This window comes from Geotrypetes seraphini, chromosome 15, assembly GCF_902459505.1.
Source record: "Geotrypetes seraphini chromosome 15, aGeoSer1.1, whole genome shotgun sequence".
Taxonomy (NCBI): domain Eukaryota; kingdom Metazoa; phylum Chordata; class Amphibia; order Gymnophiona; family Dermophiidae; genus Geotrypetes; species Geotrypetes seraphini.
The window spans coordinates 60,000,675-60,019,427 of NC_047098.1; the positions used below are offsets into that span (position 1 = coordinate 60,000,675).

Here is an 18,753-nt window from a genome sequence, read left to right on the forward strand (position 1 = left end):
ACCGGTACGCTTTTCCCTTTCACACATGGAATCCACAGACATTCTGCAGTGCGGTTTGCATCTTGAATCATCCCATCCTTTGCTTAGCACATCCTTTTGATTTTGGACCCCGGTATCACGCGGTGCCCCCATTAGTTATCCTTTTTCCAGCACATTTCTGAGATATCTGATACATCTAAAGTTTCTTTAGTGCCATACGTTCTAATTTTCACTCGTATGTTTTTTAGACTTTTGACATTAGAGCTAAAGCCTCAGCACCCTGAGGTTGTGGGTTCAAATCCCACACTGCTCCCTGGGCAAGTCACTTAACCCCTTCCCCCATTGTCCCAGGTACATTAGATAAGAGTATGAGCTCACCGGGACAGACAGGGAAAAATGCTAGAGTACCTGAATGTAAACCAGTGGTATATAAATATTACATAAAAATAAAAAATGTGCATATAGACCATATGTTTTTTGTTCCTGTTCATTTCTTGCTTCCTGATGGTGAATGAGTCACATAATCTGGGAACATTTATACTTGTCTGTTTTTCAGCTGAACCCATCTGAGCTTTAATCACATCATCCCTATGAGGATCGTTTAATTTCCTAGATTTCCTTAGAAGATACCTCTCTCCGCTGTTAAGTAACTTGTCAATTTTTCCTCAAGATCAGGGTTAAAAATTGTTCTATCTCGTTTAAAGTATTCTTAGAAGATATCTCACTCTGCTGTTAAATAGCTGTCAGTTTTCTCTCAAGTTCTAGTTGAAAAGCTGCTCTCATTCTTTACAATATTTGAAGCCTGACTCCTCCCTGGTTAAAACAGAGCCCATCCCATGCCTTCCCCCAAAACTAATGCCCTCTTCCCTGCACTATTATTTCAGCCACACTTTAGAGGCAATTCTATGAGGACACGTGCCTCCTTTCAACATGCTGTTATGTGAGGAGTCTGTTCTACGAATGCATTTGAGTACTCAGATTCCAAAATCCTTGGCGTCACCCTGGACTGACGACCACACTAATGCTCATGTCAAAAAATGCTTTCTCACTCTATGGAAACTTTGTACCTTTCGACTGCTGGTTCAATCCCTGATCTTAAGTACCTTAGACTACTGCAACATTATATACTTGGGAACTCTCAAAACAACCATCAAACGACTGAGTCGTCCAAAATGCTGCAGTCCGTCTCATTTATGGCCTCAAGAAATCAGACCCTGTAAATCTATATTACAAAAAACTACACTGGCTGCCTGTGGAAGCAAGAGTCATTTTCAAGTTTGCTTGCCTTTGCTTCAAAACCATGACAGGTTTATCCTGTCTCACCAATTCGAATTCCCAGGCACAACTAATACACGGAGTACCTACTTGCTCGCATTTCCATCCCTAAAGGGCTGCACCTACAAGAGATACCTCGATAGAACACTATCATTCCAAGCAGGCAAATGGAACAAATGTCTATCCAACTTCATCTCAAAACCACGGGCTCGCAGGATTAAAAACTAGTTAAAAAATTTTTAAAAAATAAGGAAAGATAAAATTTTAAAAAAAGGTTGCGGTTCGAACGGGCATGCACAGACCATCTACAGATGGTCTGCGCATGCGCAGGGATCGCACAACGGCGATCCATGCCAGCAGATGGGGGCGTTCCTCCGATCGCCCCCCCCCATCTGTATATTTTAGCTTCCACAATTTGTTGGACCTGCCCGGATCGGGCAGGTTGATGAATCTAGCCCTATGCACGCGTGCTCTCTGGTGCATTCATGTGCTCACTATTCACACATGCTCAGGTGACATTACTGTTGTCATTTCTATTGCGTCAGTTCCCTCAAACCATTGCAAGGAAATCTCAAGGGCGATGTTGGTTGACAAGGAGTGGACAAGGGAGTTTCAACTGAAACTAACCCCCTCCTTTACTAAAGCGTATCGGGGATTTTAGCGCCGGCAGCAGCGGTCACTGCTCCGACGCTCATAAGAATTCTACGCTACGTGTTAGTAAAGGAGGGGCTAAATTTGAATAAAAACTGAATTGTTCTTTGCTACGCCAACTAAACTTACTGAGGTCGGTCTGTCATATTACATGGAGTGCAATATCCTATTCATCCTCCTTTAAAAAATATTAGGAGTCCTCTTGGACAGAAATCTACGATGCAAGCACAAGTGGATGCTGTAGTAAAAAAGAGTTTCTCTGTATTATGAAATTACACTTTCCCCTCCCCATTCACGGTTTCAGTAATTGCGATTTCACATATTCGCGATTTTTTGGGGAGGGGGGAAAAAAGAAAACAAAAACCATCGTTAAGTCTTCCTCCCGGCATCTCGGCCTTACCTGGTGGTCTAGCGGGCTTTCGGGGCAGGAGCGATCTTCCTACGCTCCTGCCCCGTGCAGATGGCCATTAGGAAATAGTTGTAGGGAGTTCTCGAGAGACTACGGGAACTCACAGCAGCCATTTCCTAATGGCAATCTGCACGGGGCAGGAGTGTAGGAAGATTGCTCCTGCCCCGAAAGCCCACTAGACCACCAGGTAAGGCCGGGAAGGCAGGAGGGAGGCGGGGGTGGGTCAGAGCCGGATATTTGTGGTTTTTCGCCATTCGCAGTCCAGCTCTGCCCCTATCCCCGCGAATCCGGAGGGAGAAGTGTATGTTCATTAAGATTCATTCTAAAACCGATTCCTAAACTTAGGTGTCGGTAGGCGTCCTGCCGGCACCTGTTAATTGAAAAATGTCATTAAAAACGTCAAGGTTTAAGTGCCTACTGACACCTAAGAAATGCCATGGTTTCATGATGCCTACTTTGGGCAAGATTCACTAAGGGCACGGATCGGATCGGATCCGTGTCCGGGGGGCTGATTCACGAATCGCCATTGGAATCACGCTCCCAATCGCCTGTCCGGATCAGTCAATAGCGATCCCAATGCATGCGCAGACCATCTGTAGAGAGTCTGCGCATGCATTGGCCCTCCCATCACAGCAGAAAAATATTTTTTTTTTCCAACAGTTTTTAACTTTTGTGCGAGCCCATGGTTTTAACCCGCTTTACACCCACGGGTTAAAACCACAGGCTTGCACTACGGAGAAGGGCGGGAGAGTCGAGGCTGCAGGAGTTCGGGGCAGGCGGGCGAGTCGGGGCTGCAGGAATTCGAGGCAGAGAGCAGAAAAACAGGGCAGAGAGCAGGACGGCAGAAGGCAGGGCAGTCGGAAAGGACCTGAGCGACTGGTCCTCAGCAGTCGCTTGTTTGTGATCGGCCAGCCCAGTCGGTGTTGCAGGATTTTTGTTTGTGAATCGCTGCCTGACATCATTTGAATGCCGTTCCCCCTCATTTGCATGCGCAGATCGGAGGATGATCGGGACACAGGTTAGTGAATCGGGTCAGAAGGAAATCGGATCACAAAACGATCGGTACACGATCGGTTTGCTTAGTGAATCTAGCCCTTTCTCTCTCTACCCTGAAAGTGAGATCTGTGCTCCCAAGATATCTGATTTCCATATACAGTATTTTTTAACATGGATTAGCCACAGTTTAATGTCTATATACAAAAGAGGAATTCCACTGCCACTCTCGTATTGCAGACCAACAAAAGAGGGCCCCTTTAACAACTCCCATGCCTTCTTAAAATAAAAAAGGAGTGGGGTGTCAGCTCATCACCGGTTCATTGGTGGAGACTGGACTATCATGACTCTTTCCTCCCGACCCTCCATAACTGGGACACACTTACTCTGCACTGATCACTGACTATGGGTTATATCACACAACCACATGTATCTTGACCAGCCTGATTCTGTTGCTCACCAAAAGGATCATTCTTCTATAGCAGTGACTTTCTACTTTTTTTCATCTCATGGCATACTTAGAAGGCACAAAAATTGTCAAGACACACTACTGGAACCTAATTCACACCCACTAAGATCCACGCCACCCCACCCTTAACCTCAGAATAGCTATTTCATTTAATTATGATACTGAAATACATTAGGTCCAGAGTCTTATGGGACGAGCAATTAAATCCAAATTCTTAATATACTTGGTGCTCAAAAGATAGTGCTTTTTCATGTTAGCGCAAATTAGATTACAAAGCTTAAAATATTATGGATTAAGAAAATATGGTATATATAATTAAAAACAAACATAAAATAAATACACAAAATGAAATAATCACGATTATGTTAACAAAAAACATCAAAAAGCCTGTTTACATAATAGCTGCCAGACGGGAGAGTTTATCAAAACATCTCATTTAAACACCGAAAAGCAAGCAGTGAGGCATGTAATTAAAAACTAATTGCAAGTAAGACCTGGCTTCAATGCCTGATCTTTAATTTTTCCTAAAAAGATATCACCTCCTTCTAGAAATATTTCAAGTAAGGTTTCATTCCATAGCTTTGGGGCATAAAAATTTAAGGGGTTTTTTTTTTTTGTAGCTTCTCTCAGCTTTCCTTTAGCTAATGCTGGCATTGCAAACAATGCCTACTGAGATGATACCTGCACTCTAGTAGGGAGGTCATGAATGCATCAGCAGATCTGACAGATATTCCAGAGCCCTCTGGTTAAGAAACCATGCGCATAACCTGACTTTTAATTTGACACTGCTGGGAGAAGGTGCACCTCCTTCAAAATCAGTGTGATAAGGTAATTAGGTTTGTAACCTAGTCCTTTCTCACTGCTGTGATCTGAAGAAGTTGAAGATGGCTCCAGGTCCTTTGGGGGAAGGTCTTAAAATATAAAGTGGTCATCTGCTGGGTTAATGCCCTATTCACTTCTGCAAGCCTGGTACACTCTAACTGGGCTTGATAGTCCGCCCTCGAGGCTGTTAACAGGTTGATTTGATCCATCCCTTTTCCCAAGGTCCCACTCCTGGAGTTCCCTGCATCCAGTTTCTTTGTGGCAGAAACTTTAAAAAAACAGGCAGAAACACCATATGTATGGTGTGGCAGGCTGTCTTGGCTTTCCAGGAGAGACCTGCAGTCAGAGAGCTAACACATAATTGCATATAAAGAAAAATCTTTATTCAGGGTTTTGCCTTACACAATACAAATAAGATTTGGCTTACCTCAGCCAAATGCTGTGTCTAGCTCTCAGTCCCTGCTGCAGAACCTCTCCTTTCCTCTGGGACCTCTCCCTAAGTGAATCGTGCCTGAGTCCTGCCCTGTAACTCTGCACTGAGTCCAGGGCAATCTGGGACATGTAGTTTTTTTTGTTTTTCACTAATGACTCAGCGCCCTCTGCTGCCCAGTACCATAGCAACATCCCTGCGAAGGGAAAACCGCTCGCTCTGTCACATGTGCACTAGAGTTACAACTCGAATAGGCATAGTTTCATGGAGGGGCTGCCTCAGGAATCAAATATACACTCCCTCTCCATCAGCACTTATCCCAAGGGCTCAGGGCTTCTATCCTACACTGCGACTGTGGCCACAGGAACACATGAGAGTGGTATAGGATAGAAGCCCTTGGGATAAGTGCTGATGGAGAGGAAGTGTGTGTCTGGCCCCTGACGCAGGCGTACTACATGCCAAAACACAGTTCTGTGTCAGGTCTACACTTTTGTGGATGGACAATAAATTCATGTTTTGCATGACCCTTTTGGCTATCTTTTCTTTTGGGAAGACCGTTGTCCTATCCCATTTCCTGTTTGTTCTAAATCAGGGGTGTCCAACCTGTGGCCTGAGGGCTGCATGCGGCCCCGTGAAGTATTTTGTGCGGCCCCGGTCGAGGGCGATGCAGTGTTTTCTTCTTCTGGCCCCGGGTGTTTACTATCTTGCCGGCTCCCTCCTCTTGTCTCTGCAGCGTTTGCGCATTTGTGCAGCCCCAGAAACATTTTTTTCGGCCAATGCGGCCCAGCGAAGCCAAAAGGTTGGACACCCCTGTTCTAAATGATAGAATGGCACCTAAGTGCACTTAGGTGCCTAACTGCCAGTTCTTCACCATTTTGGTGCATAACTGCCATTTTGGCATCAAGTAGGTATCTAATAATATTTCTCTGTTATAGATCACAACCCCGTACTGTGTGTTACATAAAACATTGAATTAGGTTCATTAGCCAAATAATTTTCTGTGAGCAATGTGTGTAGGCTTCCTGAAATGTGTACAGTGCTATTATATATTATGCCATATTGTATACTTGCATAATTGAACTTTATCCAATAATACAATATAAATATTTGCAAAGTCTCTGTTGATTTTGTTCAGTGATTATATTCACATCCTTAATATTTATATTTTCAAACACTGACTCATAACATAGTAAAATGATTTTTCTTTATAATAAACAGGCTGGCTGCCAGTGTATTTATTTAAAAGCCCATTAGTGATCTCTAACTTTCACTGGGAATACAGTTTTTAGCAGGAGAGGGCAGCCGGAGCGCCGGCAAGTGAAGGAAATCACTCGCTGTATGCTCTGACCGCCTCTTCCTGTACTAAAGTCGGGCCTCACCAATCAGGAGCTGCTTTGACACGCAGCTCCTGATTGGTGAGGCCCGACTTTAGTGCAGGAAGAGGCGGTCGGAGCATACCGCGAATAATTTCCTTCACTCGCCGGCACTTCGGCTGCCCTCTCCTGCCCGGTCATTCGCAGTCGGAAAATACTGTAAATGACCGGGTCTGCGAATTCGCGGGGGAGCACTGTATAGAATATTTGACTGGGATGTAGTATCCTGGAAATATAATTTCAATTTAAGCTTCCTAATGAATTTAAAAAGACTTACACAGGTATCTAAGACATGAATGAAAGTCCTTTATTCAAAATGGACTGAGAATCCTGCTGGACAAATAGAATATATTTGATACTTGTGTTATGGCTTTGGGTTCTTCTGCATATGTAAAAGCTTACTTCAACAAAAGTTTTTCTGCAAATCATGGTAGTGTTCTTTATAGACAAACTAAACCCGTTTCACTCCTTCATTGTGATACCATTGGTATTGTTCCCTGTGATTTTTTTTTTGACTTAAGTATACATTCAACTTTCTTCCATTTTTCTGCATTCTTTTCAAAATCTATCTACTTTTCCACATCTTCCCTTCCAATCTATCCATGTGTACCATCTCCTCCCTCTTTCTTCTTCCCTAGTCCTATCTATCCACAAGAAGCATTTCTTTATTAGTTGAAGCTTTATTAGTTTATTATAAGCATTTCTGAATTAGTTGAAGTCTTTGAAGAATCTTTTTAGTTAGACTTAGGTACTATTAGGCACAGTAATAGTACCATATTTTGAACTAATGGTGCATGCTAATTCACACACTAACTGCTTGGCACACTGCTAAAAAAAAAAAGTCCAAATTTTAATTTATTAATTTTTTATAATTAGTATGTTGCTATATATATATATATATATATATATATATATATATAATTTCTCCTATTATAAAAAAAAAGGATAGCAAGTTACAAATGCATGTTGTATTTATTTTCCAAGCAAACTTTTGTTGCGTGCTTTATGCTTTATTAATTGAATTTTGTGAATACCCATTGATTGTACATTAGGCACTTTTTAATTGGAAAGGCTGGCAACAAATACAAAAGTGATTGATGGATCAGTCTCCGCCTCGGGAATGGATAAAGAAAGGTGAACATGAACCTAAAGGCAAGAGATCAATAATTGCAGCACAGAACAGTAGATTACAGACAAGATAGATTATAGCAAGCTCAGGGGGGAAAAAAAAAAACACCTTAAAAAAGGGACAGATGCAAATAGTACTGAAAACAGTTATCCATTCTGGAGGCAGTTTCCTAACAGGATACTCACATTCATGCCCCACTGCCAACATGGCCACGCACAGAATACTAAGCAAACAAAGAAAGTAGGGGAGGACCGATGCAGTTCCAACTCAAGGATGGAAAAGCAGTTTTATTAGTCGGACTCAATGGAGATCTGCATTTCGGTGCGGAAGCACCTGCCTCGGGAGTCAACACGTCAGACCAGACCGGAATAGATACCAGGGAATACAATCTCATGCAGATAATTAACCAAAAAAAGCATAACCACAAAAAAACAATCATGCCAACACTTTTTTCGAAATCCGTAATTCAGTTGACATCTTCTAAAGAGTCTGCATGAGATCGTGTACCCTGGTATCTATGCTCGTCGGCTCTAGTTGGAACTCTATCGGTCCTCCTCTCCTTTTTTGCTTTCTGCTTTTTCTCTTCTTCTTGTACAGGATACTGTCCTTTTTGAGGGCAGGTGTACACATGCACTCAAGTGGCAGTGAAACACCTAAATGCTATTCTGTGAGGGTGCATATACATGACATACTGTGGAGGGGAATTCTTTAAATGATGCTCCAAAATGGGCACTGAAAAAAATCAATGCTAAACTCTATTCTGATAAGGGTGTGCATCCATTATAGCAGTGTGTCGCAAACTTTTTAAGCCGCAGCTCTCTAATCTCACTACTTATGAGGAATTCAGAAAACGTCTAAAAACTCAACTGTTCCTAAAGTATCTAGACCAGTGTTCTTCAACCTTTTTACACCTATGGACCGGCGGAAATAAAATAATTATTTCGTGGACCGGCAAACTAATAAGACTGAAATTAAAAACCCCATTGCCACCCCATTCCCGCGAGCTCGGTCCCATTAACCATCTGATCCCATCCGCACAAGCCTCAAATAGTTATGATTTTATATTGAACATATTTTATTAAAGTATAAAAAGAAACAATATTCTGTACAATTGTCATTTTATAGATATAAATAATACAGGGCAAGGATCAACAAAACCCTCGTCTCCCCTCCCCTTCACATATATCCCCTCTACTATCAAGAAAACTGAATAAGCCAAATTATTACAGAATGCTAAACAAATATCATGCTAACAGAATACCACAGTCACACATGGCAGGAAAGGTGTTAGGGGAGTGGAACTAGGGCAACTGCCTCCTGGTCAGAGAGAGCCCTAAGCCAGCTGGAAGCTAAAGACGCACTGCCTGGGCTTTGCACTCCCCAGTTATGTCTAATATCAGCTCTAGCAGGATACATATTTTTAATCTGATATATTCTAATCACAAGATAGAAATAAAATTATTTTTTTCTACCTTTTGTCATCTCTGGTTTCTGCTTTCGATGGTTTCTGCTTTCTGGTTTCTGCTTCGATGATGCGATGTGGGCCGGCCTATCAAAGGCCCCGAGGCTGCCTCATGAAACCGCGGCTAAAATACTGCTTAGGGGCAGCTGTGTGCCGAAGTTAAAAGCACACAAAGCTGCCCCTGCTTGTCTGGGGGTGCGGAGACATACGCGGCAGGAGTAGGAGGTGGAAGGCAGGAGTGTCGGCATAGCGACAGCAACAGGAAGTTGCACGTCAGCTGACGCCAGCACTTTTTGCTGTGGCTGGGGACCCGAATCCTTCACGGACCGGCAATATTTTTTTGCGGACCAGCGGTTGAAGAACTGTGATCTAGACAACTGACCCACTCATCTTCTTTCTCCTCCATAGTGATTCCTCTGTCCTATTAATCTCTTTCTCCTCAACAACGCATTTCCGGTCCTATTAACTCTCCTCTTCCCCCCTCTTACATTCAATCAAATTGAATAAAAACTTTTTATTATAAATTAGAATAACTTATCTTTTATCTTTTATAGTTCCTTATCGGTTCCCCTTCCCGACGCGTTTCGCATTTCTTTTTCAAGGTCGGGGGAATAGCGAGCGGCAGTAGTGAAATGGAAAAAGTTTACCCTTAACTTTTGTTCCCCCGAACTTGAAAAAGAAATGCGAAACGCATCGGGAAGGGGAACCGATAAGGAACTATAAAAGATAAAAGATAAGTTATTCTAATTTATAATAAAAAGTTTTTATTAAAAAAAAGATTAATAACTCTAATATAAAGATGGAATGATGAAGAGTACCACATAACACCACCAATTCTATTATGAAAAGGTGGATTCTGAATGTCCATTGAAAAAGTATTAGTCCATTCAACAATATTTGGTTGAGTGTGGAGTTTAAAGTGGGGAAAGATTTATTTATTTATTTATTGAATGGTGAGTCAGCTAATTGTGGTAGAATGGCCTATATTACAGCCATATAGGTGTTTCTTAGGCATCATTAGCCATGATTCTGTTAACGGCGCCTAAGTGGACAGGCGGCTGGTGTCCATTTTTATAGATGCTGCCGATATAGGCACCATTTACAGAATCCAGCCCTTAATCATGCATAGGTGTCAAAGTCAGTCCTTGAGGGCTGGAATCCAGTCGGGTTTTCAGGATTTCCCCAATGAAAATGCATGAGATCTATTTGCATGCACTGTTTTCATTGTATGCAAATAGATCTCATGCATATTCATTGGGGAAATCCTGAAAACCTGGCAGGATTGCAGCCCTCGAGGGCCGACTTTGACACCCCTTAATGCCTGCCATAGAGTTGGTGTGTGTTCTCCTAAAGGCAGGAGATACGCTTGTCACTTTATAGTATTCTGTAAGTTACATGCCTAAGTGGGGAATCCCACTCATGCTCTGCCCAGACTCTACCTAAGTGTAGGGTTACCAGACGTCCGGGAAAACCCAGACAAGTTTTCTTTATAGAGGAGTGCCTGGGTGTCCGGACAGACTTTCCAAAACCTGGTAGTTTGTGCAGGTTCTGGAAAGCCTCAACATCCCGGCCGCATCTGGAAGGCCTCTGAGCATGCGCAGATGATGTCACAGACGTGGCTCTCAGAGGTTGGAAAATGAAGATGAGGCTTTGTGGGAGAGAGGCTGGAGGCGGAATGGGGCGGGGCCATCTGTCTGGATTCCTCCATGCACAAATCTGGTAACCCTACCTATGTACATCCAACTGCAAAATATCCGCCATGCAAGATACCTGGGTATTTATAAAATAGAGCTTAGATGCATGTATATGCATACACACACTTGAATATGTCACTATTCTAATGAAATATGCATGCCATTGGCATATAACTGTGAATGTGCACTTCATAGAATAACCCTGTTAGATTTAAGCTTTCTCAGAGATCTCAGTTTCAGATTTGTTTGCTTATTTGCCTCTTAATTTGTGGTCTCTAATACTGTATCACATAAGGGTTTGCTCATGTTCTGCATGTAAGACTGATGCAATGGATTCTGCTATTCTGTAGTTCCTGTGTAGGGATCTAGATCAGCCCAGCTTGTTCTGGTTTCCCAGTAGTAGCTCTGTTGGTGTTCTAGGTCCTGCTGTAATATTTAAAGTGCTGTCCTACATCCTAAGAGAAAGAAAGTGAGCAAAAGGGAAGCTAAGTTAAAAGAAGAGTTGTGAGAGGAGACGACAGAAGAGTAGGGGAATAGATTCTATAGTTCTCGTTCAGTTGTTGTCAGTAAAAATAAAGCATTTTCTGGAATAGTATTGGGTCGGAGGCGAGGCAAGTGGTGGAGATAAACCCCCCTCTTCTACGAAACCGCGCTAGCGGTTTTTAGCACAGAGAATCACGCTGAATGGCCCACGTCGGGAGCAGCGCGGGCCATTCAGTGCGGCTCCCCGTTCTAGAAACTGCTAGAAGAGGAGGAAGGAGTTGATGCTAAAATCGGCTGTTGAAAAATTATTCTTCCTTATCTCTTAACCCTTTCAGGGCCATAAGGATCGTAGGCCAATTTTTGTGGTTTTGACGACATTTTTATGGTAAAAAGGGCTTGCAGATGCCAAAAAATTGATTTTTTTTTTGTGAAATATCATTATTTTTTTTTAAAAAAAATCCAACTTCTGGCTTATGGACAATGTAGCAAGTGAATCTTCTCGTCAATCTAGCAACGACGCTAATGAATGAATGTCGGAACCAGTTTGTTTACATAAAGGCAGTATCATATGGAATCCGTACATATCAAATTTAGAACTGTAGACTATCCCAATCAAAATGTATAGGATTTTAAAGTTATGGGACAAATATGTCCCTTGGTCCTGAAAGGGTTAACTTGGCTCATTGACATGGGAAGGAAATATAACAGAGATATTAAAAAAAAAAAACAACTCTTGTCACTGAAAGTTCACGGTTCTGTAGCTCAACTGAGACAAAGGAACAGGAGAAAAATTCCAGGCCAGCAGTTGCACCCTACAAAATAGAGTTACAGACATGGAAAGCTTAAAGGAAGGCCAATGCTTGGTGAATATGGGAGTATAAGAACAGTGGAAGAGAATGGTCTAGTCTGGCGAGGACATTGGTTCAAAAGTAATGGGATTCCAGAATGGTAGAAGACTGAAGAGAGAAGATAACCTAACAGACTGGTTAAGGAGCAAGTGGTGAAGCTTGTGTGACTGACAGCTGGGTGTTATACTGGACTTCACACTATCTCTTGAACTGCAAATCTTAAACCTCTGGGAAAAAAAACCCTTCTGCCCTATGAGACAGCTGAAACTCACAAGACCCTGCTTCCATGACCGACACTTTGCCATACTAGTACAAATGCTAATGTTATCACAGCTTGACTACTGCAACTCCCTCTACAACTAATCCAAAACACAGCAATTAGACTTATTTTCAAGCTAAAAAAATATGACCCAATCTCCACATATCTCAGTCAAGTTACATTGGTTATCAGTCACTATGCGAATAAACTTCAGAATCTCCTGCATCATTTTCCACATCCTGCATGGAGACTCTGCCTTGTCACTCATAAACTTATTCACTTCCTCATGGTCTACGTCAACCAGAAATCTTAGTAAACTTCTGATGAACTACCCCACAATAAAAGGCTTCAGATACAAACATATTTTCAACACTTTGTTATTGTAGACATGGAACAACCTCCCAACAATCATCCGATCTGAACCAAACTAACTCACGTTCCAAAAATAACCTTCGACACCCTGTTCAACCCAGAAGATGACCCCTGAGCCTACAAATCCCTTGCTTCCTCAACAATACTATGCACACCGTCACCCATGTGACCCTGGACTAAGTTACCTCCACCTTGTACCTCACAGCACCATTCCTTCAATGATACTGCTTATCTCTTCTAGCATTGTACCATCGCTCAATCTGTATCGTAATGTGACCTGTATCATCCTTTGTATCTCCTTAATTTGTTCTGTAAGTCGCCTTGAACCTTTAAAGACATAGTGCGACTCATAAATTCCAGATTAGATTAGATAATGTCAGAACAGCAGTACAGATGCGAAAATCCAAGTAGGCTGGATGGTTCAACTGGTTCTTAACTGCCATCTGTTACTATAACTCTTTTCCCTTACAAATCCTATACTCGTATATGCTATAAACTATTTATAGATTTCATGCAGTCTAGAGGCTAATTGTAACCCAGGTCAGATATACCAGATCCAGAACACTGTTTATAACCCGGAAGAACAGCAGTACGTTTTAACTGTTATAAGAATCCAGACCCAAGAAAGGAGAAGGTTTTGGTCACCTAGCTTCTCTTATTCTTCAACAGGCAATTCTTGTTTCTACCAAACAGATTGAGGGATACTGAGATTATGTTTGACCTTCTCCGCATCGATGGCCGATATATGTGGCAATAAGAACTCGGTTCCCTTGCCTTGTCTGTCTTGCATTAATTTCTTGCAGAAAGAGATTCTTTTGATTGACCAAAAGGTGCTCCGGTGGAAGCACATCAGATGATTCATGTACCACTTTTTTTTTATTTCTTGCCAAATTTGACAAAAACACTGCACTCTAATTTCCTATTATTCTATTACAGCTGTTTTACAACCCGTTAAAAGGTTAGATCATTCCATTCTTTTTTTTTTTTTTTCGTTCACTTTAGTATGTGTCTTGCATTTATAAACGGTTGTGCAGTTTTTAGCATCCCCGTGTATCAGCTTCCAAGAGTGCATTACGCAGATGAACTGTACGGTGTCGTTTTGATAGCTGCAGCTTTTTCAAGGATCACTTCCCAAAGGAGGGAAACAAAAGGAGAGACTAAATATTTTATAGTTTTACTTAGTATGAAACTGTATTCAAAAGCAGTATCACAAATGACTGTGAACGCTGTTAATAATGCATTAGCATCTCAGCATTGCCAACACATGTCATCTTTCATCACCCTACACCCTCTGTTTTGACTTCCTGCAATCCTGTTTTGCAGAATGAGAGGAAACCAGTATATATACTTAGTGGGAATGGTGAAACCCCCACCCCCCAAGGGGAGAGAAAGTAAACCAGGCAGTTAGGAATGGGCCAATTTAAGAGTAATGATATATTTTTAATACCTTGCGAACACTGTATACAGTGGATGGGTATTTTTCACTTCCTTGGTCTTTCTTCACTATTTATTCTCAGTCTTGCTTGTAACATAGTAAATGATGGCAGATAAAGACCCGCACGGTCCATCCAGTCTGCCCAAGGTGGCCAGAGCCACACCCATCATTCTGTGCCCCCCATTCACCCATGCTTTAAATGCTGGTTGTTAAGTCTCCATCCTGCCATCTATACGGGCAGCCAAACATGATGGAGTCTTGGTTATTATAATCGCATATCAATCCCAAGTATTGATGACAGTATTCAACTTACCAGTCAAGATGTCTTCCCTCCCTCCTGAGCTGCACAGCACCACGTGATGATAAAGTAATCTACAGCACTGGAGTTGCCGAGGTTTCATCTGTCTTTTGCCATTTGTGGAACACAGGCCATAGAAATCTAACCAGCATTAGCCTTAGTTCCCACTGCTCTTACCCAAGGAAACACTTCAACTGCCATTTTGCATTTCTATTCTCTTTCTATTTAGGTATCCCCTGTGTCTGTCCCTCAGATTTTTGAATTTGCTCACTGTTTTTGATCCTACCTTCTCTCCTGGAAGGGAATTCCAGGCGTCTACTACCCTCTCTGAGAAAAAGTGTATCCTGATGTTACTCCTAAGTTTACTTTCCTAAAACCTTCATTCATGTCTTCTAGTTCTACCGCACCTATTTCTCTGGAGAAAAGACAGCGATTTAACGTCCCACTTATCCCACAGTGAGTTTGTGTTTTGGTTGGCGAAAATGTATCCAGTGGTGATTCAAGCTACTTTGGAAAGCCTGTTTGCAGTGGTATAGCCAGGGTGAGTGTTGCCCGGGGCGGTGGCACACCTCTCCTGCCCTCTCCTCCGTCCCCCTCTCCTTCCCCCGTACCAGGCTGCAAGCAACAGCACAAACTTGCTGCCCATGTCATGTTGGCTATCCCTCTGATGTCACTTCCTAGGCATGGGGCCCGGAAGTGACATCAGAGAAAGACGACACCGATGTGGGCAGCAAGTTTGTAATGCTGCTTGCGCAGGGAAAATTTAAAGAGGTATAAGGGAAGGGGGAGGGAGAGTAGGACAGCTGCCTGCACCCCTTACAAAGACCAAACCCTTCTTACTATGCCGGTAGCTTGTATGCATATATGTTTTCAAATCGTGCGTGTTTTCTTATCACTCGATTTGCAAGCCCTACATCTGTGGCCTTGTTCATTGTAGTTTGCTCCCGATAGAGGTTGTAATGAATATATTTCTTTCTCACAGATTATGATGACAGGAATAAACATTAGTTTTCAGTATATCGAGTACAATCTCAATCTTTCGGATTCCCTGTTGATGCTTTTCATAATATTTACATTCTGAGAAAAGGAGCTCCATTTTGGAGTATGTTTAGGGGCATAGGTGACTTCTAAAGTTGGTGGTGTATCCTGACAAATGCTGAAAAATGTATACTACACTTGCATTAAAGGGTGACTATGTTAGCCTCATTTGCCCACTCCCCCCTTAAATAATAAGCCTTACACAATATCATTTGACATGATAAGCCCACCTAGGTTCAGTCCTCCAAACAAGAAGCTTGCTAATTCAAAGACCCCCACAAAAAAAGACAGAAATAACATTAGCATCTATTAAGCACAGATTCTTGGGAAATAAACACAGAAGATAGCATAGTAGGGTAAAAAAGGACCCTATGTCAATTCTTTTTCTATTTATAATTTATTAATAACCAATAGTACAGCGGCTCTTCCCCCTCCTATCTAAACAACCGCTTAAACCAAATCTCCACCTCAAGACACAGAAGAACCACGAACCCTTTCGCCTTCCCCCCACTCAAAGGCACACAACGCAAGAAAATGTTTGACAACCTTCTGGCAACACAAGCAGCAAAAATCAACCATTCCATCTCCAATCTTATGACAATATCAGACAACTTCAAAACATTCAGAAAAGAAATCAAAACCCTGCTTTTCAAAAAATTCATCCAAATATCTTAACCCCTCCTCTTTTACCTCCAGAAGATTCACCTACCTTCAGATAACCTTCCCCCAAATTACCCACCTTAACACCTTCCAATTAAACAAATACCATCAATAGATTGTAACCTACCCTCTCTAACTGCATTCCATATGTATTTTTCATACAGTTCTTCACTGTCAGTTTAATTTCCATCCTATAAGTTCACATAGAATTTTTCTTTTTTCAACCATCTTTATTTTCTCTTCTTTATTAATTTCCAGGTACTTTAGTTAGATTGTGAGCCTTCGGGACAGTAAGGGAATTTTTTAAGTACCTTCTTACTTCTCATTTATAATCTTAATGTATACTTTCTTCAAACCGCTTAGAACCTAACGGATGTAGCGGTATATAAGAAATAAATTACATTACTGCCAAAGGCTTTGCTAAAATCTAAATACAGTACTCCCCTAAAATTCTTGGGGGTTGCGTTCCAAGAGCACCCGCAAATTTTGAGGCGGGAGAGGGCTGCAGAGCTGGCTGTGGGCGGTGGCACTTGCAACTTCGACCTGGATCGCTGGTCCGGCAAAGCGGATCGGGGGGAGGGTGGGAGGCGGAGGATGCGGACGAGGTGGACGGAGGATATTTTTGCAGAGGGAAAGAAACCGTGAATGAGGCTGGGGTTGCGAACACTGTACACATCCAGCGCACTCCCTCTATCCAATTCTCTGATCACCCAATCAAAGAAATTGATCAGATTTATCTGACAAGACCTGCCTCTAGTGAATCCATGTTTTCTCAGATCCTGTAATCCACTGGATTCCAGAAACGTCACTATTCTCTGTTTTAAAAGTATTTCCATTAATGTACTTACAACAGAAGTCGGACTTACCAGCTTGTAGTTCCCAACTTCTTCCTTGCTACCACTTTTGTGGAGAGGGACCACATCCGCGCCCTCCAATCCTCCTGCACCACTCCTGACTCTAGAGAAGCTTTGATTAGTGCAAATAGTATTCAAATGTAATTAAACAGATGTTAATGAGGTTATTTTTTATTCACTTCTCAATGCTTGGAGAACAGCACAGAAAAGAAAGCTACCCCTACCACTCGAAACCTAATGCCATCTCAGAGCTGGTATTGAGTGTTTGACATGGAAGTTTTCCCATGATTTCTCCTTAAAATTTGCCAGTTTTTGAATAAGTTTGGAAGCAGAAAGAAGCCAAGCCTCTAAGTGCTGGAGGTGAGAAACACATATGTGCAAGCCCTAGAAAAACTGAAAACGAAAGCACACTTTGGTGCTTCTTTTCTGCACTTCACTCCCTTAAGGGGGGGGGGGGCTTTTATAAAACCTGCTCCAATGTTCATAGAAACTGAATGACCAGTGGAGTACCAAGCCTTCAGCGCACCAGCCGGCACTAACATCCTCTTGTGTGGTTTGTAAAAAGGGGTGGAGGGTTAGAGATAAGTCTTCCAGTGAAAAAAAAGATTGAAAGGCTTATATATGTATAAAGGTGCAGAGAAATGTATACTTCATTTCTGGGTTTGCCCAAGCATGGGTACAAGAGCCACATTTACTGCAAACTTCCTGTGCGCATGGGCCAGGCACATTCCTCCTCGCCCTTGCTTTGGCCTCATAGAACATAAATTATTTGCATGCAATTAGGCCTGGATTCTGTAACTGATGCTGATGTAAGCGGCCACCGTAAAAGTGACAGTGCTGGGCACAGAATCACGCCTCTGACAAAGGTAGGCCCCAGAAATGCAGAATGGGGCGATTCATCGAGGCTATATCATCGCAGGACGTTTCAACATGGCCACAATGAATCGTCCTCTCTGCGATAAACCACAAAGAATCCCAGTGCCTCAACACTCCCCTCCTCTTAACCTCCGTCGATGTCTCTTATCTTCTCCACTCTCCTCACCCCATCCCCCTCCTAACTTCCCACTAATACTTCTTATCCTGTCTGCCCCCCCCTATATCTCTTCAAAAGTTTACCTGCACTGCTTTTCTCACCCCCCCTCCCCGCTCAACTAGCCTTGGCTCTTTCTGACATCACTTCCTCATCGCAGGACCAGGATGTGATGTCAGAGTGGCCACAAGGCCTGTGCAAGTGGGGGGACAAAGAGGGATACAGCTGTATGTTTATATGGCAGACAGTGTGTATGGAGGGGGCAGAGAGAGAGAGAGAGAGACATTTTCATTATCTTTAGGGGCAAAGAGAGGGTTGTGCAGGCCATAGGGGTGTAGGGAGGAAACTTGGTTTAGTCTGTGAGAATTCAGATCATGCAAACCTGAAAAAAAATAGGTTGAGAAGCATTGTGTTGGACACTTGTGATAGCCATCAAAGGAAACTTAGTTCTTTGCTCAGCATTTTTGTTTAGCTCTATTAAAATCAACATGCAATGATTTCCAAAGCATGTTGACTCATCTACTGCTAGAAGTCTTTAAAGCCCTGTGATTAAAATCGCAGTGAAATATGTAGAGGTCTTGGAATAATAACAAAGAGAAAAATCAAGGCACTGCTTGCTTACAGTGTACCAAAACGCATTTAATGCTTACATACAGATTTTTGCAAGTAAAGTCTTAGAAAAAAAAATCCACGAATATGGTGTGCCTAGGCTGAACAGACTGTGTGGTATTAAAAAAAAAAAAATCCACTCTGTGGCGATTTGGGATTTCTGTCCAACACCTTGGAAAAT

At 42.4% G+C, this 18,753-nt stretch overlaps 1 protein-coding gene across 3 annotated transcripts in view; it reads right to left on the minus strand.

The window, feature by feature from the left end:
- Positions 1 to 5,133, minus strand: part of CALN1 (calneuron 1) — a 137,712-nt gene extending 132,579 nt beyond the window's left edge. Inside the window, exon 1 of one of the 3 annotated variants that reach the window (XM_033922612.1) lies at positions 5,026 to 5,133. Coding sequence is in view for 1 of the 3 variants with exons in the window: in XM_033922611.1 (XP_033778502.1) it covers positions 4,458 to 4,480 (23 nt within the window). In the remaining 2 variants the exon portion in view is untranslated. Of the gene's footprint in view, positions 1 to 4,457; positions 4,544 to 5,025 lie in introns of those variants that run through there. The other 2 variants (XM_033922613.1, XM_033922611.1) reach the window with 2 other exon arrangements.
- Between the last annotated feature and the right edge of the window lie 13,620 nt (positions 5,134 to 18,753).